This window comes from Lonchura striata, chromosome 3, assembly GCF_046129695.1.
Source record: "Lonchura striata isolate bLonStr1 chromosome 3, bLonStr1.mat, whole genome shotgun sequence".
NCBI classification, from domain to species: Eukaryota; Metazoa; Chordata; class Aves; order Passeriformes; family Estrildidae; genus Lonchura; species Lonchura striata.
In genome coordinates this window covers 57,495,679-57,521,368 of record NC_134605.1, presented here as the reverse complement: position 1 = coordinate 57,521,368, position 25,690 = coordinate 57,495,679, and the positions used below count along the sequence as shown (strand labels likewise).

Here is a 25,690-nt window from a genome sequence, read left to right as displayed (position 1 = left end):
GGCTAAAGCTGGGAGTGTGAGTGAAAGGGAAGAAAACCGAAAGCATGCCTGTCTCAGAGAACGTAGGGGGCCTGAGGACAAAGGCACCTACTAGATCAGTGATTGTACTAGGGCAGGATAAAGCTAATTCTGAACTAGATTTGCATATAATCTGCTTTTCTCCAATCATCATTGAACAATATTGAAAGAAAGTTTCTTGGAGATGCCAAAACAATGTTGACAGCTGCTAAGAGGTCCTGGAGCTGTGCCCAGTTTATTCTCTTGAAGGTGTACAGTTACACTGCAGTGTACTGCAGAGCAGATGTAACAGCAGAGGGACCAGCCCTGAGTGCAGTCATAAGCCTTGCCCGTGGCTGGGGCTCCCATCTGGGCTGGGATACCCTGCTCTTGGCCTGAGCTGTGCTGTAGGAGGGCCTGTGCTCAGCCATGTTGCCCAAACTTGGTGGCTAGCTTGACTTGGGGCCTGACTTGTCACTTCACTTGAAGGCAAAACCATTTCTGTCCCCAGCCCTGCTCTGCTTGCCTTGCTTAGATGCTGTGGGATGGTCTATCATCTGGAAGGTCTCATCTGGAAGGCTGACCTTCCTTCATGAAGGGGTACCAGTTCTGCTGCTCCTTAATGGGGAAAGTCACTGATGTTACTGAGTCCTTCTCACCTCATCTCTGAGTGCAGAGCTGGTAAAACATGGATGTGGAGTTCAAAATAATGTAAACTTCTGAAATGGTAATACAAAAGGAAGGTACACACCAAACTGGCTTGAGCTTATAGGAAAAGAAATGAGATGAAGGAGAGTGATTAAGTTAAAAAACAGAATGGAGGCAAGAAGAGGAGGGAGTGTAGGTGTAAAAGCCAATTAGCGTAGGGTTTGGGACATAACTGCGGAAATGTACAGTAGGAACATTTCACAAGGAAATTTCTGCTTGTGGTATGCAGAAGCAGATGGGAGCAGACAGTGATGAGCAATTTTCAAATTCTTTCTAAATTCAAAGAATTTAAAAAAATCTAATGGGCCTATGAGGTGGGAGGGAAGGAATCAAACAGAAATAGTAGTTTGAAGGGGTTTATATATAAATGTATGGAAGTACAGCTAGAGAGGATTGGGATGTGGGTGAATGTGCAGCAAAGGAAGACGAGATGATGTGCTTACACTTAGTGGGATCTTCATGTCAGAACAATTGTATGGTGGCATTCTGGCTGCTGGCATTCCGGCTGCTGGCATTCCTGTGCCTTTTCTCTAAGAGGACTGTCCACGCATCAGCTTCCTGGAGAGTCTAGGGAAATGGCTCTGCATGTGGAAAATGGAGGTGCCTGCAGTTGACAGTGAGCATCCAGGGACCAAGGTGCTCACATGAGTTGGAGCAGGATACAGAAATCCTGAGTATCAGAGCAAATGGATAGGTTTCACATAAATGGTGATGGCCAGAAAACAATTTTTTGTATTATTATTTCTGCTCATATTTTACACTAGTAAAAAATGTTGCCTTTAGTTTAGTCTCGTTGAATGTGCTCCTAATAGGTTTTTTAAATGTACACATGGCCTGGGATTATGGAACTGAAAGAGTTAGGGACACCTTCACTTGTTTACTGCACAAATGGGTGCATCCTGCCACTGTTGGTGCATGTTAGTTTCCCAGGACCCTTTGAGGCAACTTGGCTTGTCTTAGAGCTCCTGGAAGCCTGCCAAGCCAATGCTGTTTCCTTCACACATGCCTGATATCCGTCCAAGACACCCCAGATATTGTTAAGGAAGGCCCACACTTAGTTTCATTCTCTGAATGTCAAGAACATGAACACTCAGTCAGAAAGCAACCAGGCAGGACTGCAAACTCCTACGAGAGAAATGCAGGCTTGCTCTCAGTGCTCTGTGACAAGCTAAGCCTAATTCAAGCTGGTCCTGGTAAGCAGCATCAGCTTGTATGTAAATAGTTTCTGCTGTGGTTTTGGTCTCCCAAGGGGTAAGTATCCCTGGAATGCTTTTAAACATGGGCCAGCTATTTTCTTGGCAGCAACCTCTCTATGTGAGAGCAATGCAGTTTGCTTGCATCTGACAATAGAAAATGTCTTTTGCATTTAAAACAATTAAGTATTTCTATGCTGTACTTTTACAATGTCTGTCTGTTCTCTGTACTTGCTGCCCTTTGGGAATTCCTCTAACTCCATGGCATCTTTCCCACTCTCTCAGCCCACTGGGTGTATCAGGGAGATCTTTTATATTCTGGGACAGGCTGGGAGCCTCACTTGGACTGCAGTTGCCAGATCACGCTTAGGAGAAGTTAGATGGAGAGCACAGAATGAAGCAGTAGATCTAGCTCCAGGATTAAAAGAACCAGATGGGAAGTCTACGGATGGGGTCTGGTATATGCATTGAGCAACTGTCAGATTTGTCCTGGACTGACTGCAAAGTAGAGAAGTAGATTCCCACCTTCACCTCTTCACGTGAACCAGCAATGATTGCATGAAATAGACGTGTTGTGTGGAGCTGGAGCAAAATAAACACTCAAAGTCAAGATGGGCTCTCTCACAGAAGATACAATCTGTGTAATCTCCCATGGTGGTATTTTAGGCTGTGTCCTTGTATCAGAAATACTTGAAATATCTGCTAGATGACACCTTATTTTCCCCAGTGTTTATACTATTGTTAGGGCTAACCTATCCATACTTATGTATCACTGTTCTCATGTTTTAAAAGCCAAGAACTGAAAACCCTGCTGTCTGGTACCATGTGGATGAAATACCTGTGCCAGTGCGCCTGATTAAGAAAGGAAGTGCTGCAAAACTATTCCTAGGTGTGTGAAGCCCATTTGCAGGGACCAGAAGGCAGCACAAATGCAGAAGTCACAGCACTGACAGTGGGTTCCTAAAATTGCAAAGATGGTATATGCTTTCCCTTTAAACAGTAGAAACGTGTATAAATAACAGGTGGCAAATGAATATTGGCAACAAAATTAATCATAAAGGCTCCCTTCAGAGGAGGGAGAAATACTATAGGACTGTAGGAAATTAATTATCTGTTTTCCCTCGTTATGTTATAGCTGCAGGAGGATCTGAAGGTGCTACTTTTCCCTTAAGATTGCTACTTCATCATAGGCCTAACGCTGGGAGAGAGTAAGGGCTCATCGGCATTTAATAAATTCTGAGCTATTGTCCTGGATACCTCTTAAAAGGAATTTTAATTTGTAACTTTTTTCTGTGTCATCGGTATTGCACCGGTAGATGCTGCTGTGAAACATCGATACTTTCGCGGCCTTTAGCCAGTGTACGGCTATGCCAACTCTCCGTATCCTTCCAGCCCGCTCCCACTCCCGCCGTGTTTCCCGGGCGCAGGTCGCACCCGCGCTGCCCCGTCCCCACCGTGGGCACACACGGAGCACGCAGCTCCCGCGCCACCCGACCAATGGCAGCCGCCAACACGTAGGCCTGGCCCGCGCGGGCTCGCCGCGGCCAATAGGCGCGCCCCATGCAAAACACCGCGCCGGGAGACGCCGCTAATTGGTTCCGTCGCAAGGGCTGCGGGTCGCGCGCTGGGTCGGAGCCCGGAGCTGGCGGCGCAGTCACCGTGCTGGGTTCGGCCGCCCCGACTCCGCCTTCTGCGGTACCCGGTGGGTACCGACTGTGTCACGGGAGTGGCTAAGGCCGGGCAGGGCTAGAAGTGCGTGCGCGCCGAGGTGCCGCTTCGCTATCTCATTAATTAACAGAGCTCCTAAGTTCACGTACACGCGCCCCCAGATCCGTTCCACCCCGCCGCCGTTTCTGAGGCGAGGGCAGGACTGGGGTCTCGCCGCTAGCGCGCGATCCGGGGCCCCGGCAACAAAACGCGCCGGCCGGGAGCCGCCGCTGTACATCTCCGCCCCGGCGCGCGAGGATCTCCCCACGCGCGCCCCTGGGTGCGGTGGGCGCGCATGCGCGGGGGGGCACCGCGCCGGCCGGCGGAGCGGCGGCGGCGGCGGCCGGGGCATGTCGGGCGCGCGGGGCGGTGGGCGCGTGGCCCCTCCCCTCGGCGAGCGCGCGGCAGCCGCAGCGGCGGCGGCCGCGGGAGGAGGCGGCGAGGAGGCGGCGCCTGTGTCGGCGCTGGAGGTTGTGTCCTTCCTGGGGAAGCTGCTGTGCGCAGTCGCGGCGCTGAAGGCGGCTCTGTACCTGCTCCGCAGAGTGTGCCTAGCGATGGCCTGGAAGTCGGGCGGCGCCAGCCACTCCGAGCTCATCCACAACCTCCGCAGTGAGTCTCGGGGCGGGGGCGCGGGCGGGGCCCCCGGGCTGTGGGGCGGCCGTCAGCGGCCGCCCGGTGACCGTTAGCGACCGCGCGCTCCCGCGGCGCCCGCCCGACCCGCCGCTAACTGTCACACGGAGCGACACCGGCGCCCGGGCGCGCGTGCCCGTATCGTCCGTCCGTCCGTGTCCGTGTGTGCGTGTCTCTGTGTCCGGCCGGGGGTGTGTCCGTGCGCGCCCGGGCGGGGGATGTGTGTCCGGGCGGCGGCCGGTGTCGTAGGGCGGGCCGGGCTGTTGTTGCGGGAGGCAGTGCGGCGGGCGGGGTGGCGCCGATGGCGGTCCCGGAGGGGAAGCGCCGTGCGGCGGCCGCGGCTGTTCCCTGCTCGCCGCGTCCCCCCCTCCCGGCCCCGTTCCGTCTGCGGGGCCGCGGCGGCAGTGCCGGAGGGCCCGTGACTCCGGCACGCACCGGGATCGGCGTTCGTCCGTCCGGTTCGCTGCGGCCGGCGGGACTGGTGGCGTCGGCGGGCGCCCTCCGGTCCTTCAGGCCTGGGCTGAACAGCGCAGCGGGAGCCGCCTGGGTTTGGGAATCGCGGCGAGAGGCCGCGGCTGTTTGTGTCGGGTGAAAGGGGCGTGTGGCAGCAGTCCCTCCCCCCTGCCCGGCGGGGTCCCGAGTGGCTCCGCTCGGAGGGGTGGGCTGGCACCGCGGGGAGCGGAGCGGAGCGGTCGGGTTGCGGACTGGTGCTGTGACAGCCGGGCTTTGCGGTGGCTGCCCGGCACTGGGCGCTCCCTTGTGCTCGCCGAGGGTTTGTGCTGTCCCCGTGCTGAACGTGGAAGGTGTTGGGCGGGCGCTTCTTCGCCGATGTACTTCAGTACATCCTGAAGTCTGCAGGTCCTGAGAGGACGGAGAGACAACACCTTGTGCATTCGGAGCTTCCACTTTTCATATTAGAATTGAATTAACCTCTCTTAAGTATACTTAGTGTCTCTCGTCTATGCTTCTGGCCTTTTCCCTTCCTCTTCTCAAGTCTGTGTCCTAGACGTAATCGGATGTAGATCTGGAGCCCGTACTATGACAGTTGGCTCCTACTTTAGTGATACTACAACACCACAGATAAGTTCATCTGTGTGGCCTCCTCATTATTCTGGTGTCATAGGAGAATCACTCTTGTTGTTTTCTCCTTTTCTCTGCTTATGTTAGATCATCTGATCATGTGGTCTTTCTCAGTATTTTCTTTTGAAAACTATCGCATCCAGCAGAATAATACATGCTGAAGTGACTTTCAGCTTCCCTGTAAAAACTACTGATTATTGTAGTTTCGTTGTAAAAATTCTGTTTAATAAATTGATAATAACTTCTCTAGTTACAAGTGTTGCAATACATTTGTTTTGTTTTATTTTGCAACTGAAAGGGCTAGAAATACTGTTTTACTGAAATACTGTTCTCTTACACAGCAGGGAAAAACTTTCTGATGTAAAAACCAATGTTAAACTCCAAAATACATCCAAAAAGCAATTATTACCAGAATAGTCTAGGACGCTCAGAACCTGAAGGCAAAACCAGTTTCTTTGTTGCAGAAGACAATGACAGTTTTTCAACACATGGAAACTGTTTAGGGCGTTGCAAATAATGATGACAAAGCTAAAAACCGTTGTAGTTAGTATCCAGCGATAGTTGTATCGGAAGAGGAAAGTAAAACAGAAGTGCTCAATATTGTAATCTCAAAGCATGCATTGATGCTAATTTCCCCCTCTCTGTTTTGCATATGCATGCCAAAATGTTTTGAGGGGTGTAAAACAGGGAAATAGTGGATTGGCAGTAAAATATTGTGGCAGCAAAGAGGCCTTTGATCTTGCAGGAAGATTGCGTTGTCAACTTCAGTGGGACTCTGTTCATGGTGTAGGGCTTTATCAGTGCAGAGCAGCTGCTGAATTAAGACCATAACTTTCAAATAAGAGTTCCTCAGGTAGGACGGTACCTTGTTGCTAAAGTTGGGAACAGATTTAGAAGAAAGTACTGTTTAATGTTATACAATTCTTCCAGATATTTTTTAACAAACTTAAACATTATTGGTTAAAGAAAGACTTAAGATGTTCCAGAGAATTCTTTTGGAGTAGTAGGTCCATCAATGTATTTTCTCCTCTCTAAAAACAGCTACATAGCATTTACAGCATTTTATGCTAAAAGTGAGAATGCAGATTGGATGAGGTTAATTTGATGTTGTCTGGTGTTTGTCTTGTGTGTAACTTATTAAATATGTGTGTAATATAGTGTATATTTTGCATAACTTAAAAAAAAACAAGGCAGGTTGTAGTGATACAGTATGTTTTCTTCTGCAGCGGATCTTGGTGGAGAGGTTCTTGCCCTTGCCCTTATGCCACAATTCTTCTCTTGACTGTTCTTGTAGAATTGCCTGTGAGGGAGGCAGTGCTGTAAGACTGGGTCACTTTCTCATGACTTGTGAAAAATCACAATTTAAACTCCTAAATGTCTATAAGCTGTTGTACTATTATGGTTAGAGAAGCAGTAAACTTGGTTGTGGATAAATGAGGGCTGAGGAGAATGGGAACCTATTAAAGTGGTTTTGCTTTCAAATAAAACCATCATTAGAATATTCCTGTATGCTACATGTTCTTTTCCTTTAAAAAAACTATAAAGATTATTCTTAATTATAAGCTGTTATTGACAGTTACTAGTGCTTCTGTTATGTGGCAATAAAATTCTCCATTTTGTGACATTTGCTTTACTGCTTATTTCACTGTTGCCTTAACTGTAGAATTAACTTTTCTGTAATGTAACAGTCATTGTGATAGGGTAGTGACAAATGATTCTGCGTATGTACAATGCAGATTTAGGCAGTTATTCTTTATAGGCTTTATCTTTGCTGTCCTGTCTTAAAAGGGACAAACTAATAAGGAGGGCCCTGGAACTTTGCGTGTTTTTCAGCACATGTTTAGGGACAAGTGACTGAAGAATGTTGAAGTACATTGTTTTGATTTTTAACTTCTTGTTCCATTGTAAACATCTTTTTGTGCTGTTAATTTGAGGCATCATAGATGCACAATTTGACATATGCAAAATAAACTTCTTTAAAACATGCTCTTCACAACAAAAATGCTGTCCTTGAATGTACTGTTGCTATGAGGTGTTCAGCTGCTTTGTTTCAGTGATTCTTGAAAGTACTTCTCATTTTTTAAAAATGCCTTTTTTTAATCTGAATGTTTCTTTGTTCATTAAAGCCTTAAAACAAACATTTTTCACTTTCATGGAATAATTATTTAAATCTTTGCTTCTTCCTAATTGGATATAGTTGAACATGTGCCTTCAAACTTGAGTAAACATCTCTCAAAAGTATACTTAAAGTAAGATCTTTTAGCAGACAACATTTCTAGGGAGCTCTCTAAATGCAGGTTACAGTACAGTTAGAAATCATGCTAAATACAGGAAATAATTACCTGTGTTTAAATAAATAACTCTGACAGGAGAATTTTTAAAATTATGAATCTGTCATGTAGAGGTGCTAAGGAAGGAGGAAAAGAATTGGTGAGTTATTTACTGTTGTCTTGCTTGGTTGAAAGTCTTTTGATTCTAAATCTGTAACTTCTTTCCCCCTCTCTGTATCTTCAGCTATCTGCTGATAGGTTACTATAAGATCATTTCGTCTTCTTTCATACTTTCATACTTTTGCCAAGTCCTACTACTTTACATGCCAACATCTTAGAAATCAGCTTTTTTCCCACCTGAAAGACAGAAAAATTGGTTCCCTGTCCAATTCGCAAGCAAAGTTCATTGTTTCCTTATTGTGCCTTTTTCCTCCAGTCAGTGTCATGCTGCTGTAGGACAAACTTGCTTTGCTTACTTCTCTGATCATGTTATGTCAGTGGTGTTTTCATCACATACACCTGCTCTTAAATCCACATTTTCCAGTGAAAGTGAAGGTGAGTTAACTCAGCTGTGGCAGAAGTTGTTAACCAACTGTGGATTTGTTTCTTGCTACATTATTTTACCTTCCTTTCCTGATAAACGTGTGTTGGGAAAGTTAGCAACTGTAATTTATAAGATTCCACAGAATTTTGCACCTTACATAAGATCAGAGTCTTAGTTTTTCAATGTGAATGATGCTTGAAATCACTATATTCAAATAGTATCATGGTCCGAGAATTCTATTTTTAAATATGCTAAAGGTATTTCTCCAAATATTTTAATTATTTAAATGTTAAATAATTAAAAATGGCATCTTAGCATGCTTCGTCACGATGAAGGCTTATCTGCAATGAATCTTCACTTTTGGTGCAAGTTTCTGGTTGCTGAGGACAAAACTCTTTGGGAACTGCCACGAATGGGAAGGCATTGCATATAGTAAGCCTAAGCTAGGTTCAGCAAGTAATAAACATTGGTTTTGTTTTGTTTATTTTCCTCTGTCACATCTTTTCCCTTGGTTTATCCAAATCTCTTCTACATCTGTCTAATTTTGCTTAAGGAAGAGTAATGTCACTTGGATGAACATGAAGAAGGGAAATAATAATGGAAAATTAGACCAAATTTAATGACTCCCCTGTACAAGCACTTATGCTGCCTGTTGTGTGCATTCAGTGACCACCTTTTCCTTCATCATGATTGTATTGAGGCTTCAGTGACTAAGCATTGTAACTTAGGACCAGGCAGTGAAAGGGCTAGAAAGTGAGCAATTTTTTTTTTTTCAATTAAAAATTAAAATTAACACATCCACTGACAAGTTAATTTAAGAATATCTAAAATTTCTTAAATTTAGTTCATGTCTCAGGTGGCAGCCTTGAAATCTGTGATGTTTGATTTTGGAGCACTGAGATTTAAATAAAAAAATTTATTGCAAGTAATTTGAATAATCGCCTAAAGGAGTTTCTGTGAAACTTTTTTATTTTTAAGTAAGATTTAAGTATTTGCTAATGGTTTGCCCATATCAGTGAAATGTTTTGAAGATTTTCTATATCCTTGATCTTTTAAGAGGCAGGCCTTCAAGTAAATCAAGGTAACTAGATATCCCAAATAATAGGAAATGATAACAGAAAGAAAAAACCCAACCTGAATTTAATAACATTTATCATGTTTTATTGGTGTGTAAATTAAGATTGTGTTCTTAACTGGTTCTTTGTTGTTGCTATGCTTTCTACCTTTAATGTTAGACAGGGTGTCAATGTAATGTTAAAAACATATCCATACTTTCCCAGAAACTCCCAAAATTCAGTGCATCAAAATCCAAGTCTTTGATCATTCAGTAAGAAAAGAAGGCATTTTTTGCTGCTTATTTACATAGCAAATTTTATAACTCCTAATAAATAATTTTAATTTAAAGTATTTAGTTATTTTGCTTGATTGAAGATATATTTTTATTTTTGTATGTGAATATAATGCCATGATTTTTTTTTTTCTGGTGGTCTGAAGCTGCCTAGTAATCCATAACAAAATGGAAATGATAATGCAAATGTGTCTAAAACAAGTCATTACTGCTAATGTAGGCATTTTAAAAAGAGGGAATCCTCTATGGTTTAGCTTCAGTACAACTCTAAGCTTTTCATTTAGTGCTAATGTTTCTATCATCCTGATGTAGTATCAGGAGATCACTAAGTGCTACTGGAAAGCCTAGAAAGAAATGTATAATGTTCATGTTCTTTTGAGTGATTCTTTATGTGAATGTTGTCCCTTAACGCCTCAAAGTCATGTTCTTTAGTGCTACATAACACTTTAAGTAAATAATTGTATTAATTTTTTATTAGGTTAATTTTATTAATGTTCTAATTTTTAATTTAAATTACCAACATTTGGCAAAAACTGAGTGAATTCTTTTAAAGCTTGAGATCAGTAAACTGTGGACTTTTGGACTGGCTGACTTGTGAGTTACATTTAATACTTCAGAACCTGAATCATTCAATAGTGGACTTGAGGACAAAATAGTTTTAAATGCTTGCACTGTTGAAATACAGCTTCAGAAATTCTTCCTAATTTCTGCTAATAGGGCATTTCTTTGTCATTTTGTCCCAAGAGTTATATTTTGTCAGAGTTATATTTTGCTGATCTTCTGATTCTTTCTCCACTTTTGTGTAGTACTAGTACCTTAATGAAACCATCTTCATAATGACAAGCTCTTCATGTGGTCTAGCTGCTGGTCTTAACAGCATTGGCTTTTCTGAAGACTGCAGAGTAGTTGCATGGAATCTGCTCAGTACGGTGTGAGAGGTACACCATCTGCCTTCTTTACTGTAAGCAGGTTTGCCAGAAGCCTGTGAAGAGAGTTCGCCTTCTATCTGTCTGATCCAGCTAACTTTATCTTAACCTTTGCAACATTTTTTCATTATTACTGATGGTTGCTATCAGTTTTATTGAGCTCTTTAGTTTTGACTTTCCTTGTGATGTGTAAGTCAAGTTCAACCTTCTCAAATGTTGAGGGATTGAGGACTGCTCAGATGTTAAAAGTCTCCCTCATCTGCACATGGGTGTTAAAAGTTAATTGGAAAATGAGGTTCTATGTTTTTGCATGCTGAAACCAACCCTGAAGTTACTTTTTCCTTTAATGTACTCCTCAAAGTTTCTTCATTCAGCTGCTGATAATTTCAGCATCCATGAAATGATGCTGAAACTTTCAGATCCATGAAAATGAATAGAAAACTCTTACCTGTTACACCAAAGTGGATGGGTTGGTTTTTAAGGTGATCCTTATTAAATAGGGAGGGAATACTACCTTAAAATAAAAGTGAAATGTTGACAGGTAACTTTGTATTTAATTGAAGCTTGAGGCTGTATACTGCTAGTTTGTCTTGAGCCTAGCTTATGATTACCATGTTTTACCTCTGCAGGTTTTGAGTAGAATTTAAATGGTAATTGAATATTTATTATTATTACTACTACTATTCTTACTCCTGTTTTTAAAAAATTTCTGTCACTTTAGAATTTTCATGGGACTTGATAGTTGTGTTTCATTGCTGGGCTATAAGATTAACTCTGATGGACTTTTGTTTTCCCCAGTCTTTCTGTCGTGTCTCTGAACAATAGACACTCAAGGGATTCCTTCCAGTGAGCTGTATGCAACCTCCTTTGGATAATGTTTGGATATTGTGAACCCAAATCACAGTGAAAATAGATGGACATCTGAACCTTTGAGGCAGATCGCTCTTAAATTATCAGCAAAGCATAAGAAATTTGCATGTATGAGTGGTACAATAAACACTTGTATGCAAACACCTACTTTTAATTTATTTAGCACAAAGAGCTTTGTATAGTTTGGGTCAGTGTCCGTTACTGGATTTTAGGGTGCTGATGCATCACTTCTTGTTCTAAGTGTTTTCTTTGTGTTCATGCTTTACAGTGAAATCTCCTATGCTCATTACTAAATAAAATTCTATTAATTGGACCACATTCTTTCCTATTTTTTTTCTTCCTCTGCTCAAGAAAAGGACCCTGACTTTAAAAATGTCAGGTGATCAGTTGCTTAAAACAAGCAATCTTCACATTGCTTGCAAATCAGGATGTGGTTCTGTTCCAGCCCATTCTCCTCTGGAAAGCTGCTAGCTGGTTTTCATGGGTCAGGTGGAGACTGTCATTTGACACTGTCTGCACTATATCCATCTCTTTAAAAGTGAGAGGCATGGATTAGATAGATGGACCAGTTGATAAATAAGGCTGGGTGGTAGGACTCAGAAGAGTTGTGGTCAAAAGCTCTATATTCAGTTGTAGACAAGTGGTGTTCCTCAGGGGTTGGTACTTGGACTGGTGTTGTTTAACATCTTTGTCATTGACATTGACAGTGGGATCAAGTGTGCTCTCTGCAAGTTTGTGGAAAGCAAACTGTCCTGCATCGAAAGTGTTGTGGCCAGCAGGGCAAGGGAGGCAATTCTACTCCTCTGCTCTGCACTGGTGAGACCCTGCATCTGGCTGCACCTAGCTCTGGGGCTACATCTAGCTCTGGGGCCCCAAGCATAAGAGGGAAATAGTTGACCTTGAAGGATTCTTCTAACCCAAACCATTCTATGATTAGTCACATCAGTAATTTCCATCTACATGAATGATTCTTTTGTTACATAAAGCTGTATGTGCTTTGCATCATACCTTAAGATCTCTGTATGATTTCAAAATATCACTGTTTTGCTGAAAATTTGTCTTCCTAAATGAAGTATTCTGCAGTGGTTATGGAGAAGGTAATCTAAGAAGCTGAACTATGTGAATGCTGAAGTAGTTGTGCTATTTGTGGATGTTGAAGTAGTAAATGGTTTTGGGATCTGCAAGAGGATTTTTAAAATACATAAAGTCAGCCACGGGAGGAGTTTGAGTAGGTGTTATGGTTTGTATAGTAAGCTTGTGTGCTGAATCATGTGGCAGTGACACATCCTCTTTTCTGATCTGGAAGCCCGTGTTGGTGTAAGTGTTGACTGCTAGTATTTTATGGTTTGATTAGAAAACATGTTTGGTCAACAGTCAGGATACCATCAGTGAGGTAGGCAATTCTTTGAAACATAAGCACTTCAGTAGTGCATTTATTGCTAAATAAAAGACAAAAATATAGGTTGTTTACTTGTTGCAAGTCCATGGTGCCTTTTCAGACTCTTCTTGCCTTGCTCTCTGACAGCCAACTGCCAAGTTTCCCAGGTTACATTCAACAGTGGTATATTCCCACCTTCAAGCCCAAGAACTGCTCTGAGCTCTTTTCCTGTTTTCATGGTGTTATTTGTGGAAAAGAGGCAGAGCAGAGAGAGTTTTCAAAACATGCTCCAATTATGTCAAGTTGTCATTGCCACAGCCTCTGCGCAGAGTAACTCTTGAACTTGGCAGGCAGTGCTCCACTGTTAAGTACTTACTTTTCAGCTTCAACCCTTTGAAGCTTGGAAGTTGTACTGATATAACTCTGATTTGAGTTTACTTTTTATTTCAAGCCGTCAGTATGTTTGTGTATTATCCTTTGCTTGTAAACACTTTAGTATCTGATTTGTTTACAGAACAAACTGATTATCATTCTTGAAACCCAGCAGTCTCCTCAAGGAGAGATTTCTGTGCACATTATAATTGGAAAGGATATTCTACTATGCATTTAATTGTGAATTATTTTCTTGCAATATGCAGCTTCATTTTAAGATTTAGAAAATGGTTTTAGTTAGCAATTTATTTATAGTTGATTTTTTTTACTGTTTTGGCTTTTTGGTAGAGAGTGCATTAAATTAGAATGTCTTCTTTGCAATATAAGCTTCTATTATTGGCGTCTTTGGGGGATATACTTGTTTTCTTGACTTAATTGAAAATTTGATAGAGACATATTTCAGACAGAATTAAGATCCTGGTCATCTTGGGACTGACTGTTGCAGGAAAGAAAGGACTTTTCTGGAGTTCAGTACTTGAGGTGCTATGTTTCTCTATAGTCTTCTGTGAGACTAAGAAAAAAAAATCTTATTGTTATCAACACAACAAAAATGACAACTAAGTCAATATTGACCTTACTGTTTAGGGCTTGATTGTTTATCTTATTTCCACCTTAAATTTGATAATGTTTCCATTGTATAATCAGCAAATTTGAAAAGCAGATTTAATCTGTGGGGGGTGGCTGAGAGGGTGTTGTTTTTTTTTCATGAGGATGGAGTGTTATTCAATAATTGAAATAAATGGCTGACAGCAGATTCAGCTTCTCCCACAGGTTCTGACTATGGGTAACTTTCTTCAATTCGTACAATAATCAAAGACAGTACAACAGTCAGCAAATCTCATGATTGTTTGCTGAATGAGAGCATCCTGAATGCTCAAAATCTTTAGAATATTAGTAGTTTCTGTTTTCAGTTAGTTTTTTTTTTTTAATTTTTTGTAATTTGCCTGTCAGTGTAAGCATCTTGTTTGATAGTTGTATGTACTTTGTCTGGATCTGTTTTGTGAAATTAGAGAAGGTTCTTGGCTTTATCATAGGGCCTTGCAGTTGCACTTCCAAGCTGGAAGCTTGTTCTTTTTGTTCTCTGCATTTTATTCCACAAGGCACAAAAGGAAAGAGCAGGTGGCTAGCTGTAGTTCTAGAATATATACACATATCTGCATGTAAAGAAATAAATTACTATTTTAGACCTTTTGTGAGTGCTTCTTGGCTACTGCTTTTTGACATCCCTTCAACCCCCTAGAGCCTTTATCTCCTCACTTCTGTTACAATTAGACTTGCTTATTCTCCTTTTTAAAATATATTTGGTTTGGATATACTGACTTCTTGGTGATTCCTAATGAGACTCTAAGAGTAAAAGTTTGACTTTTTGGTTTCTATGCTTTGTTCACAGAACTGCTGTACAACTAATCCAACTAATTTCTAGTGGTCAGGAAAACTTTTTTTCATTGCTATCCTCTGTTGTTATTGATAATGTGTTAGTGTGTTGATTTGTTTGTTTTCTTTTGGGTACAATTTTGTTCAGTAAGTAAACTTACGAATGGCTGCAAATGCCTGCTGGCTCAGATATAAAGTCTTGCATTGAAATGAGTTTCCTCTAACTGGAACTGCTGTAGTAGTCAGTTCAAAATGAAGTCAAAGAACAGGATATATCTAATATGAGGGGACTGTGAGTGAAGTGTATACTTTTTCTGGGAGTTACCAGATACAGAAATATTTATAAAAAATAATATATTTTAAAAAGGAATTGTTTTCCTTAAAATTGTCCATAGTAATAGTATATTTCTTTTGCAGTTCTATGTGATACTTTGTCTTCAGACCAAAAAGGAATATGATCTGAGGAGTTATTTTCCTTTCTGAATTCAAGTCTATGTTATATAGGATAATTATTTCTGGACACAGATGGTAGATAAGAAAAAAAGACAGGAAAATCCCATGATTAATAGGTGTAGTTGGGAGCATGTAGTAAACAGTAAAGTCTCAGCAGAAGTTAGCCCATTCTTGGGCACAGGTGTGTTTTTTTAAAAAAAAAACCCACTGGTGCAACTTCAGGACAATCTTACACAAGTTCCCTAATCTGATGTTAATGTTTTGGGTTAGATATTAATGGTGCTTAAAGGATATTTTAATTTTTTTTTTCCTTCTAAAGTATAATTTTGCAAATAAATCCTTATTTAAAGAAAGTAGTTAATGAAGGAATCCATCACTGAAATGTCAGTTATTTGTAGTTTATATAATATTTTAATGCAAATAATTAGTTAATTTCTTCCATTTGTTTTCCAAAGTTTTCTGTTATTCATAATGGACTCTTGGGAACTTCAAAAAAATAGAATTAACAATGTTAAAAAAACTTAAATAAAACAGCAAGGAAAAATGTCCGCTTCTGACATTTTACATGCATGTGCATTTATATTTTATTTTGAAAAGTGAAAAAAGCCAGAGTGTTTTGTTATAAAATTTTTTGGTCTCAGTCTGCCCCAGCATAAGAATGCAGATTCAGTGGGAGTTTCTTTACAGATGGATTTTTTTTCTTTGCTAACATAAGACAAACAGATCTGGAAATTAATGTTCTGAGCAATGATGCTTCAACTTAACATTTCTAACTTGCTTTTGTATATTTTTCAATAACTACTTGTATAGCTTCTTAGAAATATGAAGTATATCTTGTTTGGTGCGTGTAGTAATACTAATTTCTTAGTGACTATATTTTCAGGATTTATCAAAGGTATGTATGAAGTTGAGTTTTCCTAGGGGATAGATCTTCGCAAGTGGTTTCAGGAAAGCATTTGTAACTGCTGGGAAAGTCTTGTTCAACAATCACTGGCTTAAGCATCATTTGATATCTGGACTCCAGATTTAATGTTAGTATCACAGAAGGGTTTGGGATGGAAAGGACCTTTAAGGATGATGTAGTCCAACCCCGGCCATGGGCAGTATCATGAGGGTAAGAGTGTAAGATCTGTGTAAGGTACATGATTTCTTACAATGCTGTTTATATGTTAACATTTTTCGCAGACTCGTGCGTTGCAGAAGAGAAACAATGCTTTCATTTTTATGTATTTGTTTGTTTATAGAAAATGGAATAATCAAAACGGACAAGGTATTTGAGGTAATGCTGGCTACAGACCGTTGCCACTATGCAAAATACAACCCCTACATGGACTCTCCACAGTCTATAGGTAAGAGCATCCTGCAAAAGTGATTGAGATAGTTTTCATTTATGTAATTGTGACTGCTTTTGTCATTTATGTGTTAAGAATGTGAAGATATTTTTTTTAATTTGGAAGGTTGTTTAGTTCTTCATTAATTTATTACATACCTTTTAACTGAGCTTCAGTTTCTTGTGGAATGCAGTTGGCATATTTGGATATATCAGGTAGAGAGGTGTTTTTCAGCCAATATTTGTATGTGTAAATATGTGTTTATTTTTCAAACCACAGCAACTTATGATGGTGTCACTGATGTAAATATGTAAAAACAATTAGCATCCAGTTTATGGTAGAAACATTCCCTGTCTTTACAGAAATTACTCGGGACCAACGCAGAGTTTCTTAAAGCATTATGTGAAATCTTTAAAAATAGGCTTTGAATGGGCAGGTCTATTGATAGGACAGTAATTTTCTATCCAGGTCCCAGTTTTATCTTTCCATACAAGAGAATGAGCTATGTATATGTACACGAATTTCATTTTCTTGATCTTCTCCCTGCCTTTAATTGTACATGGTAAGTGAATTTTGTTAGGATTTTGTTAGTTATATAGGAGAATTAAAAAATATTTTAAGATACATACGCAAAGGCTGATGTATCTTTACAAAAACAAATATAGGTGAGTGTTCCTCCCATTCTTATAGGTGTTTGTTCTCATTTGCTGTTTGCAGAACACACAATGTTGTTCTCCAGATGTTCAATGCTCTCCACTACATGAAACTCAAACTAACAAATTCATATTTTTACATAGGGGCTGACTAAAATGGAATTACATTGTTTTGGCAGACACTACTCTTCCGAATTAAACCTACTTGCTCAGTATGTATAGTGACAAAATGGGGATTGTAACTGAGATCAAGGATAAAACCCTTTTTTTTTTTCCTGTCCAAAGTTGACACAGCATAGCTTTCAGCTGAGGTACTGTAACCCAGTTCTAATGTAGAGTGCCTGTGTAATTGCTGGGGTGTGGATGTTGTACTGTGAATGAGGGTGGCAGTGAATGTGTCACCCTTTACAGTCAGGGTAATAAAGATTGTAAGGTTACTGTCTGAACAACAATGAACATCTTTCATTCTCTTGTTTTACAGGTTTCCAAGCAACAATCAGTGCTCCACACATGGTAAGCTTTAAACTAGGTGATTAGTGTAGTGATTTTATAAAAATCGAGGTGCTTTTGAAATAAAATATTTGCCCTAGTAAATATGATGAGCAGTTGATTGCAATGAAACTTTTGTGAACTGCTTACTGTGAGGAAGTAGGAAAGATTGATCAAGATTTTTCTTGCAGATGTATAGGATGACATCTGCAAGAAATAGGCTGAGGGGTAGTGGGCAAAAAAATGTAACATAGGAAATCCAGATTAATTTCTAGAGTTAAAAAAAGCCTGTAAGGGTAGTTAAGCACTGAAACAGGCTTTGCAGCTTGTGGAAATTCTGTTCTTTGATAAACAAGGACACTGACAGAGGAGGGTTCTAAGCAGCCTAATTGAAAATGCCCATGTATTGAAATCTTCTGGACCAGATGATTTCTGGAGATCTGAAATTACTTTGTAATATATAAAATCATAAGAATTCAGGTGTGAATGACAGTGATTCCTATAGTATTGTACTACGGTAATGCCTTTAAATCCTTGGCCAGGAAAAAAGATACATTGTACTGAGTTGCATGGCTTTTTTGCCAAGTGGTTTGAGACCAGTGTGAGTGTTCCAGTTGGGATTTCAGTGCATGCATCTATATCAGATATATTTTTTTTTCTGTGTTCTTTATTTGAGGTACAGGGTGAATAGAAGCAAGTATTTTGTCTTTGCGATGTTTGGAAGGTGTCAAAACTTAGTAAAAGTCTGCTTCTCTTGACTAAAAACTGTGTAGTTGGCTTAGAATTTACCTACTTATCAATATAAAAAGATCAGGAATTCTGTATAGAGATGTTAACAATATTATTCAAGAAAAGACTGAAAAAAGTACTGTTGCTAAGGGAAAAAATAAGTATTAATTATGCTTCAAAATTTTAAGTCCCTTAAGTCGTCATTTTTCCAATGCTTAGCACTAGTAGTATATGAAGTGTTAGAGCAAAAAGATAATATATCCTCTAAGCAAGTATTAACAAAGAATGTTCTAACAGAGAATATTCTAATTATTTATATTTTCTGGCTGGGCTGGATTAAGCTGAAAGAGTGTGGTAATGGCTGTCTCTGAAACATGAAAGAACAAATTGGGTTTTTAGTGTGCAGCCTACACTTAGTTTGTGTACTGGTCCACCACATAGCAAAACAAAAGTTATCAAGTGTGTCTATAGACTACTGCATTTCATGTGTGAGCCTGGCTATTTGCTTTTGTAACAGACAACTTCATTTTCCTATTCTTTGATTCAGCAAGTGTGCAGGTAATACAGGAGGTAGTTTTAATAGCCATTTTCCTTGATGCTCTGGAGCTGCCTTCTTGCTAGCTAGCTTTTGTATCAGGCTATTCCAGTGCATATAGCAAAATAATAAATTAAATTCTCTATTGGCCATATACTGCCAGAATAGTTAGAGTCACCAGACCTGAGGAAATATAAACTGATTTATAGTGTCTTTCCTAATATATAAATAGTCTGTGCTAGAAGTGTGAATGGTCAGATGAGGCTTTGTATATGAATTAAAAAAAAAAATCTCATTAAATTTGTTGAAGCTAATGAAATAAAAATGATAGTAACAATGTCATGTAGTTAACACCTTTCCCCCCATTTTTTGTAATAGAAATGATTCTGAAATTTCTTACACAAATGCTCAGGGCATTTCCCAAAATCTCTGAACAAATTAACATATATTGAGTAAAACAGACACTTGAAATAATTTGAAATTTTATCTCTCTGTGTTCTCTTAGCATGCATATGCACTTGAACTTCTATCTGATCAGCTACATGAAGGAGCCAAAGCACTCGATGTAGGATCTGGGAGTGGAATTCTTACAGCGTGCTTTTCGCGAATGGTGAGTTGTTCAGTTCAATCCCTTGATCATCACAACTGCTTGGACTCAAGTGTAACTCTGAATTACAAGGCAAAGAAAAGCATTCTTCATAATGGACTGAAGTATATTGTACAGAAAATAATTTACTCTCCTGGGTGTTATTGGTGCCCATTTCTTATGGTAGCTGATAATAGATGTTCAAGTTAAATAGCCCAATAAATGATGTAATGAAGAAACCCCCTAGTGAGGAAGTTTAGGGGTTTTAGATTGTTCTGGGTTTTTTTAATGTTTGAATTTTAGTTGTTACTTTCTATCTTGAAGGATGAAGACGTTTGTCTTGAACAGTTCAAATTTTGTTATCTTGAGTGGCTGTGAATGTTCTCATTGTGATAAATCATCATGGATTCCTGTTACAAGGAAAGCTCAGTGAAGCGTAAAAGAATCTTATTTCCACAGGAAAACATCTTACGTATATAATAAATTGTCTTTGAATTTAATTGCTTTCTTTTCTTGTTATATTGCACAAGTATTACTGTAAGTGTCCATTTAACCTTTATAAAGTTAGATATTAATTTAAATTTTATGTCTTTGCCAAGTAACTTAATCTCAGTTGTGTTATTCAGCCTAGGAATTTGGTACCTAAGGAATTTTCTGTTCTTCCCTATCTTACATTGGGAAAAAAAAAGATGAAAAAATAAAAAATATTTTAAAATTTGGATTTTAGTGGCTGTAGCTATTGTGTTCTTAGACTGATTAATGAAGAGGAATATAATCAGTTCTACTTTCTCTCTTCCAGGGCTTTATAATTGCTTTATGATTAGTAGAGACCTTTATTAAACTGCCAGCTATATTTTTTTGTTTTGTCTTTCTGCAAAGTTAATTTGAAATGTGTTGATACATATGATAATTTCTCATCTAAGCTTATTTGTTACGTGGTTTTCTGTTTTCAAGCACCAATCTGAGTCTGCAATCACTTCTGTTTCCCAGTGTTAAGAGTTAGCTGAGAGTGTTTAGAACGAGGCAATGAACTTGCAAAAGTATTTAGATTTCTAAGTGTTAGCTGCAAAATCTGGAAAAAAAAAAAAAAAGTAGTTGAAATAAGTTAACCAAACTGCAGTTTAGAGGAAATCTTAAATGGCACTTAATTCAACTTGCTGCCTATTATTTTTGGTCTGTGAAGTCAGTATTCAAATGCTAGTATGGGAACACCAATCCTACAAGCATTAAAACTTTTGTCCAGGCTATATATATCTCACTAAAGTTATGAATGCGTAAAGGAATAGCCATTTTCAATAGGACATGCACAACTGTAGTTGTGCATTTTTTCCTACTAAAACAAGCTATGGAGAAGTCAGAATCAGCACAAAAAGGAAATCTCTTTCCAGATTTCCTGAAGTTAATCCCTCTATCTCTTTATTGCCATATAAATGTCATGTGCCTCTTATGAATCCTCCTTGGTTGTTTGCGTTGGAATGGCTTACAGATGTGTGTAATGAAAAATTGGGTAAATGCTTTCATTCTGCTTGATAACACTGCTTACTGTAACAAAAACTTGAAAGAAGTTACAGATGGTTGGGGATACAAGCATCATAAAGTTACCCTGGGACACAGTTTATTGTGGGACTTAATGGTAGAGTGTTTTGCCACCAAAATTCACTTGGGGATGTGTTTTTTGTGACTATGCTGATGTTGCTTCTCAGTCTACTTGAGATCTAGAATTAGTAGCTCACGTTTGTAGCACAAGTGCCTCAGTGCTCATAGATGACAATTTTACTCTTATGATGATAATCTCATTTGTGGTACCTCTGGGAAAGCTTTATGTTTACTTAGACTAGTAAAGTATCTTGAAGACTGTTGTTTAGATTTTCATGTTAAATGTCTAAGATAATTTTGCAAGCTATGTAGATAAGTTTAAGTTTATTTACTTTTGAAGGTTGCTGGCTAATTAAATTAATTGCAGTTTTCATCCTGTCAGTATTGGATTAATGAAAAAAGTGGTCCATATTTTTATTCTTAACATAGAGATCCAAAAATTGTGCCTCTTTGTGTTGTCTCAATTGCACGCGCTTCACAGTTTCAGGGTAACAGAGGCAATTGATGAGGACTCAGAAATAGCATAATGGTCTGTCACATGCAGCAGGAGGTTCTCTTACTTATCAGACTATTTTGTGCTCTGACCATTTTGTTAAATTTTCATTTCTTTGATGTTACTGTTTGGAATATACTGGATCTTTTGCCAGTTTATTGTACAACTGACTGCCAGGCATTCCTCTGAACAGCAAGCCATGACTGTCATAGTGAAAACTTGCTCTGTGTCTTGCTGTGTTTAAAAGGCTGGAATGGTCTTCCACTCAAACAAGAAAAGCTAACACTGCTTTTTTAATGTTTTTTTTACATAGGACTTGTTCATATTAAAACAAAAATAATTCCCGGATAACCAGTTACTAATTTTCCATGTCTAAACAATATTAAAATGTAAGACAAAGAAGCATAAACAATGCGTGTAGATGTGTCCATAGAAAGTTGTTAGGCAACATGGGCCTTGCTAGGATGTACTCTGCTAGTGTGGTCTTTGAGCTGAATTCTGTTAAAAGTGGTCAGTTTTTTTAAGATTTGGATTGGTTTTGAATGTTTTTTTCTGGACTAAAGACAAAATTATTGAAGAAATACCAGTAATGGAGAAGTTTTTGTTAGTAGACTTTTCCCCACTCAGAATACAGAGATTTTGTGACCTTTTTTGAGTTAAGAGCTCTCAGAAGTTCCACTCTTCCTGTGGAGGAGAGCTGTAAATCTGAAAGTAGATTCATGAATGCAAGGGTGAGTGGAAGGTAGTTTGTCCCTGACTAGTAATAGCAGCATTTGCTTCTGAAAGAATAGGACTCTTGAGATGATTTTGAATAAAAATCATTATTTAATCCTTGAAGTAAGGTCTTCTCTAAAAGAACCTTAATCCTTAGTAAGTCTTACTCAGTGTGAAAGGAGATTAGTTCTAGCCTTTGTTCTTGACATTGTTACTTTTTATTGCAGATAATGAAAACAAACATGATCAAATTTAACTTCTAGAAATTCCAAGAAGAAATCTCCACGTACAAAGCTAACACAACTGAATTGCATCTCAAAAAGAGTGCACTAACAAGTATTTATAAAACTGTGCAGACACACTTTAATTATCAGGTGCTTCTAGCAGTCAAAATTTGTCATTTCTAACAGTAGTTCTAATAACATTGGGAAAATATACTTCCACTTTCCAGTTTTTGTTTTTATTTTAGAGAAATGAGGTCAGAAAGTATAAATACTCATTCTGTAAATAAAACTAGCAGAAATTCTTCAACTGTATATTTTTATTCCAGGTTGGTCCCAAAGGACAAGTTGTAGGAATTGATCATATCAAAGAACTAGTAGATGACTCAATAAATAATGTCAAAAAAGACGATCCCACATTGCTGTCTTCAGGAAGAGTGAAACTGATTGGTGAGCATCAGACTGATATACTTACTAATTAAACTGATATTCTTTCTAGCAGCTGGTTGAAAATGATTGAATTGGATGTTTTTAAAGGTTTGAATTTAATAAGCTAAACCCAAGAAAGAGAAGCCAAATGAAAACTTTAAAATTTAAATTGCTCTTGAAAATTAGTATCTTCCCCCAGTTTTCAGAGTATGACTTCAGGTGATCTCAAAGACTATATAATCATTCTACTAGAAAAGGTTAACAGGGCAGTGTTTTTTTTGGTAAAAATACATGTTGAAGGTCTGTCGTGTTGTATTTGTTATTTAAAATTGGGGTTAAATTTACAACTGTTCTTGAATAAATACCCTGTCATCTAAATTTAAGTGTTTTAACAAAGCCTTCATATTTCTGATAGAGTAGCTGAGAAAGCTGCATGCAAAGATTCAAGTGGAAAAAGTACTAGAATGGCAGTATGCACCACTGATGTTTATTTCACTTGTTTTTAAAATTGTCAGTAGCTGGATGTTAGGGAAGTGATTGACACCAAAGTACTTTAATTCAGTTAGAGTTACTGAGTGGAAATAATGCCCAAATGATAAAAGGACAGTGAATTATTTTAAATAATGTTTTTTACTTAAAAAAAATGGACTTGGGTTTTGTTTGTTCTTTTCCTTTGTTTGGGATTTTTTGTTTGGTTAATGTTTGTTTTTCTTAGAAGATGCAAGGCTGGCAAGAAGAAAGTGTCATTCTATTCACTATGTTTAAAAAAGAAGTTGAAGGTCTGGAAATTTTTTGAGGCTTCTTACAAGAACACTTGGAAAAATTATTATTATGTGATGTTTGGCTCTTAGCTTAATTAGCGTTTTGATTCTTGATCTTTTCTTGTAAATGAGGGACTTTTCTAATTTTTTTTAAATAAGTTTATCAACATGTACACAGGTATAAAATGCACCGTATCTCACAGAGAACGCTTATATCTCAGAACTTCTTGGAAAATAAGTTAGGCTGCCAGGGCTGCAGAGGAGGAATGAGGGAATAATTTCCATTGATGCTGTACAAAAGCAATTTTTATTTCATTCCTGAAACAAACTCTGGTGGTCTTGCAAGTCTAGAATTCTCAGTAAACATAATTATCTACATTATTTTTGACTATGTAGCAGGTTGACTAAGAGACTTGTAGATAGTTTTGTTGTGAGGTACATTTTAAAAAAGTACAGATGAACAAGTAATACTTCTGTGAATTAGGTGGAGAAGAATGTTTCAACTGTGTTGGATTCCTGGGAACTCTTTGATGTGGAGGAAGAATCCAGATGGCTGTTAATTTAAAACAAAAAGACAGCAAAAGAAAATCCCACCCAAAACCCCCCCATCTCAAATACACAAACAAAAAAGTTGTGAAAACCAGTTAATTGATCATGGGAGCTGTATGAAATAAGACCAGATGTGTCACTTGTTGGCTTTTCACAGTGTGCTTCAGACATTCTACTCTGCTTTGTCCTATGTCACATATACCATAACTGTATTTCAGGAACACCAAAATTATTTTGGGGTGTCTCATTACAACTGCATTGAGACATTGGGAATAGGTATACTTGGACTAACATGTCTTTAGTTAGTTTGTGGATTTTTTCAAATTTTTTTTTAAACTTGATTTTTTTGTTTCCTCTTAATATCAGGAGGAAATGAGGTGAATCTCTCAAGTGTTTCCACTTATCACTCTTTGGATCGTGTGAGACTATTCCTGAAAAGCACAATTTGATTCCTCTTGGATTAAACTAGACAGGATTATGTGTTCCAAGAAGCAGCCAGATATGTTTGATATGTGCATATTAAGACAATAAGACTTAGATCTAGACTGCAGCAATTATCCTGAAGTGTATAAGTTGTGTGGATGCCAGGTTCTCAGCAAAAACTTTTGCTGTACAGATCTGCTTCTATTGTACTGCACTATTTGCTGATACAGCCAGGGAGGATGAGGGGTTCTAAATGATTGATGGAAGTAATTTTCTTCTGTTTCTGTGCTCATGCTACAACTCTGTGTGAAACAGGTCTGTATAGAGGCACTGAAGTATTGGGTACTCTGATCAGTAGATCAGGTTTGGATTTATAAGCAAGAACCTTTTTATATCAAAATGTCCTGACACTTTTTCCTCATCACCTCCTGCCACCCACCACCACAATTTCTTCACTAACAGGCTGCATGTAACTGGAGATAGGAGTTGGGTAGGTAACATTATTCAGGATTTAAACACAAGCTGAAAGTTTGAGCTTCTCTTTCCCTTTGGACATTGAATAATACAGTAATTTGAATGACATTGGATATATGAATGCCAACTTAACTATTTTTTAAATGTTCTGGATATCTAAAATTGTGTTGCCTTTGTGGGTGGATATATTTCTTCTGTAACTGTAAGAATTTTAGTGTATTTTAAAAGGGAAGAGCCATGCTGTGCGTGATGCATATGAAGGGAGCTTGATTGTTTCCCCCTTTGGTTGAGTGTGTGCTGTTTTTGAAGATGTTAGGTATTGATTCTGAGAGCATAGGGATTAGTTGCTTTTGAGTCTGTTTTACCTCTCAGTAAAGTGATAAGATGTGCAGAAGTCACATTCCACTTCTCTGGAGAGTGCACTAGGGACATTTATGTCTCAGAGTACATGTGTTCTTCTTCAGAAGTGACAGCAGTTTCTTTCACAGCAGCTTCTTCAACTTGGCAATCATTTATTTTGCCAGCAATACTGGAGATGGCTGCTTCTAAGGCCTGCTGTGCACCCTGGGGAATGAGGATCTGCCTTCTTCTGTAACTAACATAATTTATAGCAGTATCTGGATGAATAACCTAAAGAAGTCTTTCTTCATTGCCATCTCTGATGGAACAGCAGCTTGATTCAGTAACATATGATTGCTGCTTCATTAGAAGAGTTGTACAGTGCTACTAAGATACAAGTATTAATTATATGCTTTGGCAGTCAGAGGGATTACATCCTGAAAATACTGTAACTTTCA

General features: G+C 38.9%; 1 protein-coding gene across 3 annotated transcripts in view; it reads left to right on the top strand.

Moving 5' to 3' along the window:
- The first annotated feature begins 3,955 nt into the window (after window positions 1–3,955).
- The window catches only part of PCMT1 (protein-L-isoaspartate (D-aspartate) O-methyltransferase), a 35,799-nt gene continuing 14,064 nt past the window's right edge, over window positions 3,956–25,690 (top strand). For 2 of the 3 annotated variants that reach the window (XM_021540626.3, XM_021540627.2), the window contains exons 1-5: window positions 3,956–4,214; window positions 16,155–16,259; window positions 17,376–17,407; window positions 19,153–19,257; window positions 22,587–22,707. In XM_021540626.3, the coding sequence (XP_021396301.2) occupies window positions 3,956–4,214; window positions 16,155–16,259; window positions 17,376–17,407; window positions 19,153–19,257; window positions 22,587–22,707 (622 nt within the window). Of the gene's footprint in view, window positions 4,215–10,093; window positions 10,416–16,154; window positions 16,260–17,375; window positions 17,408–19,152; window positions 19,258–22,586; window positions 22,708–25,690 lie in introns of those variants that run through there. The other variant, XM_021540623.3, reaches the window with a different exon arrangement.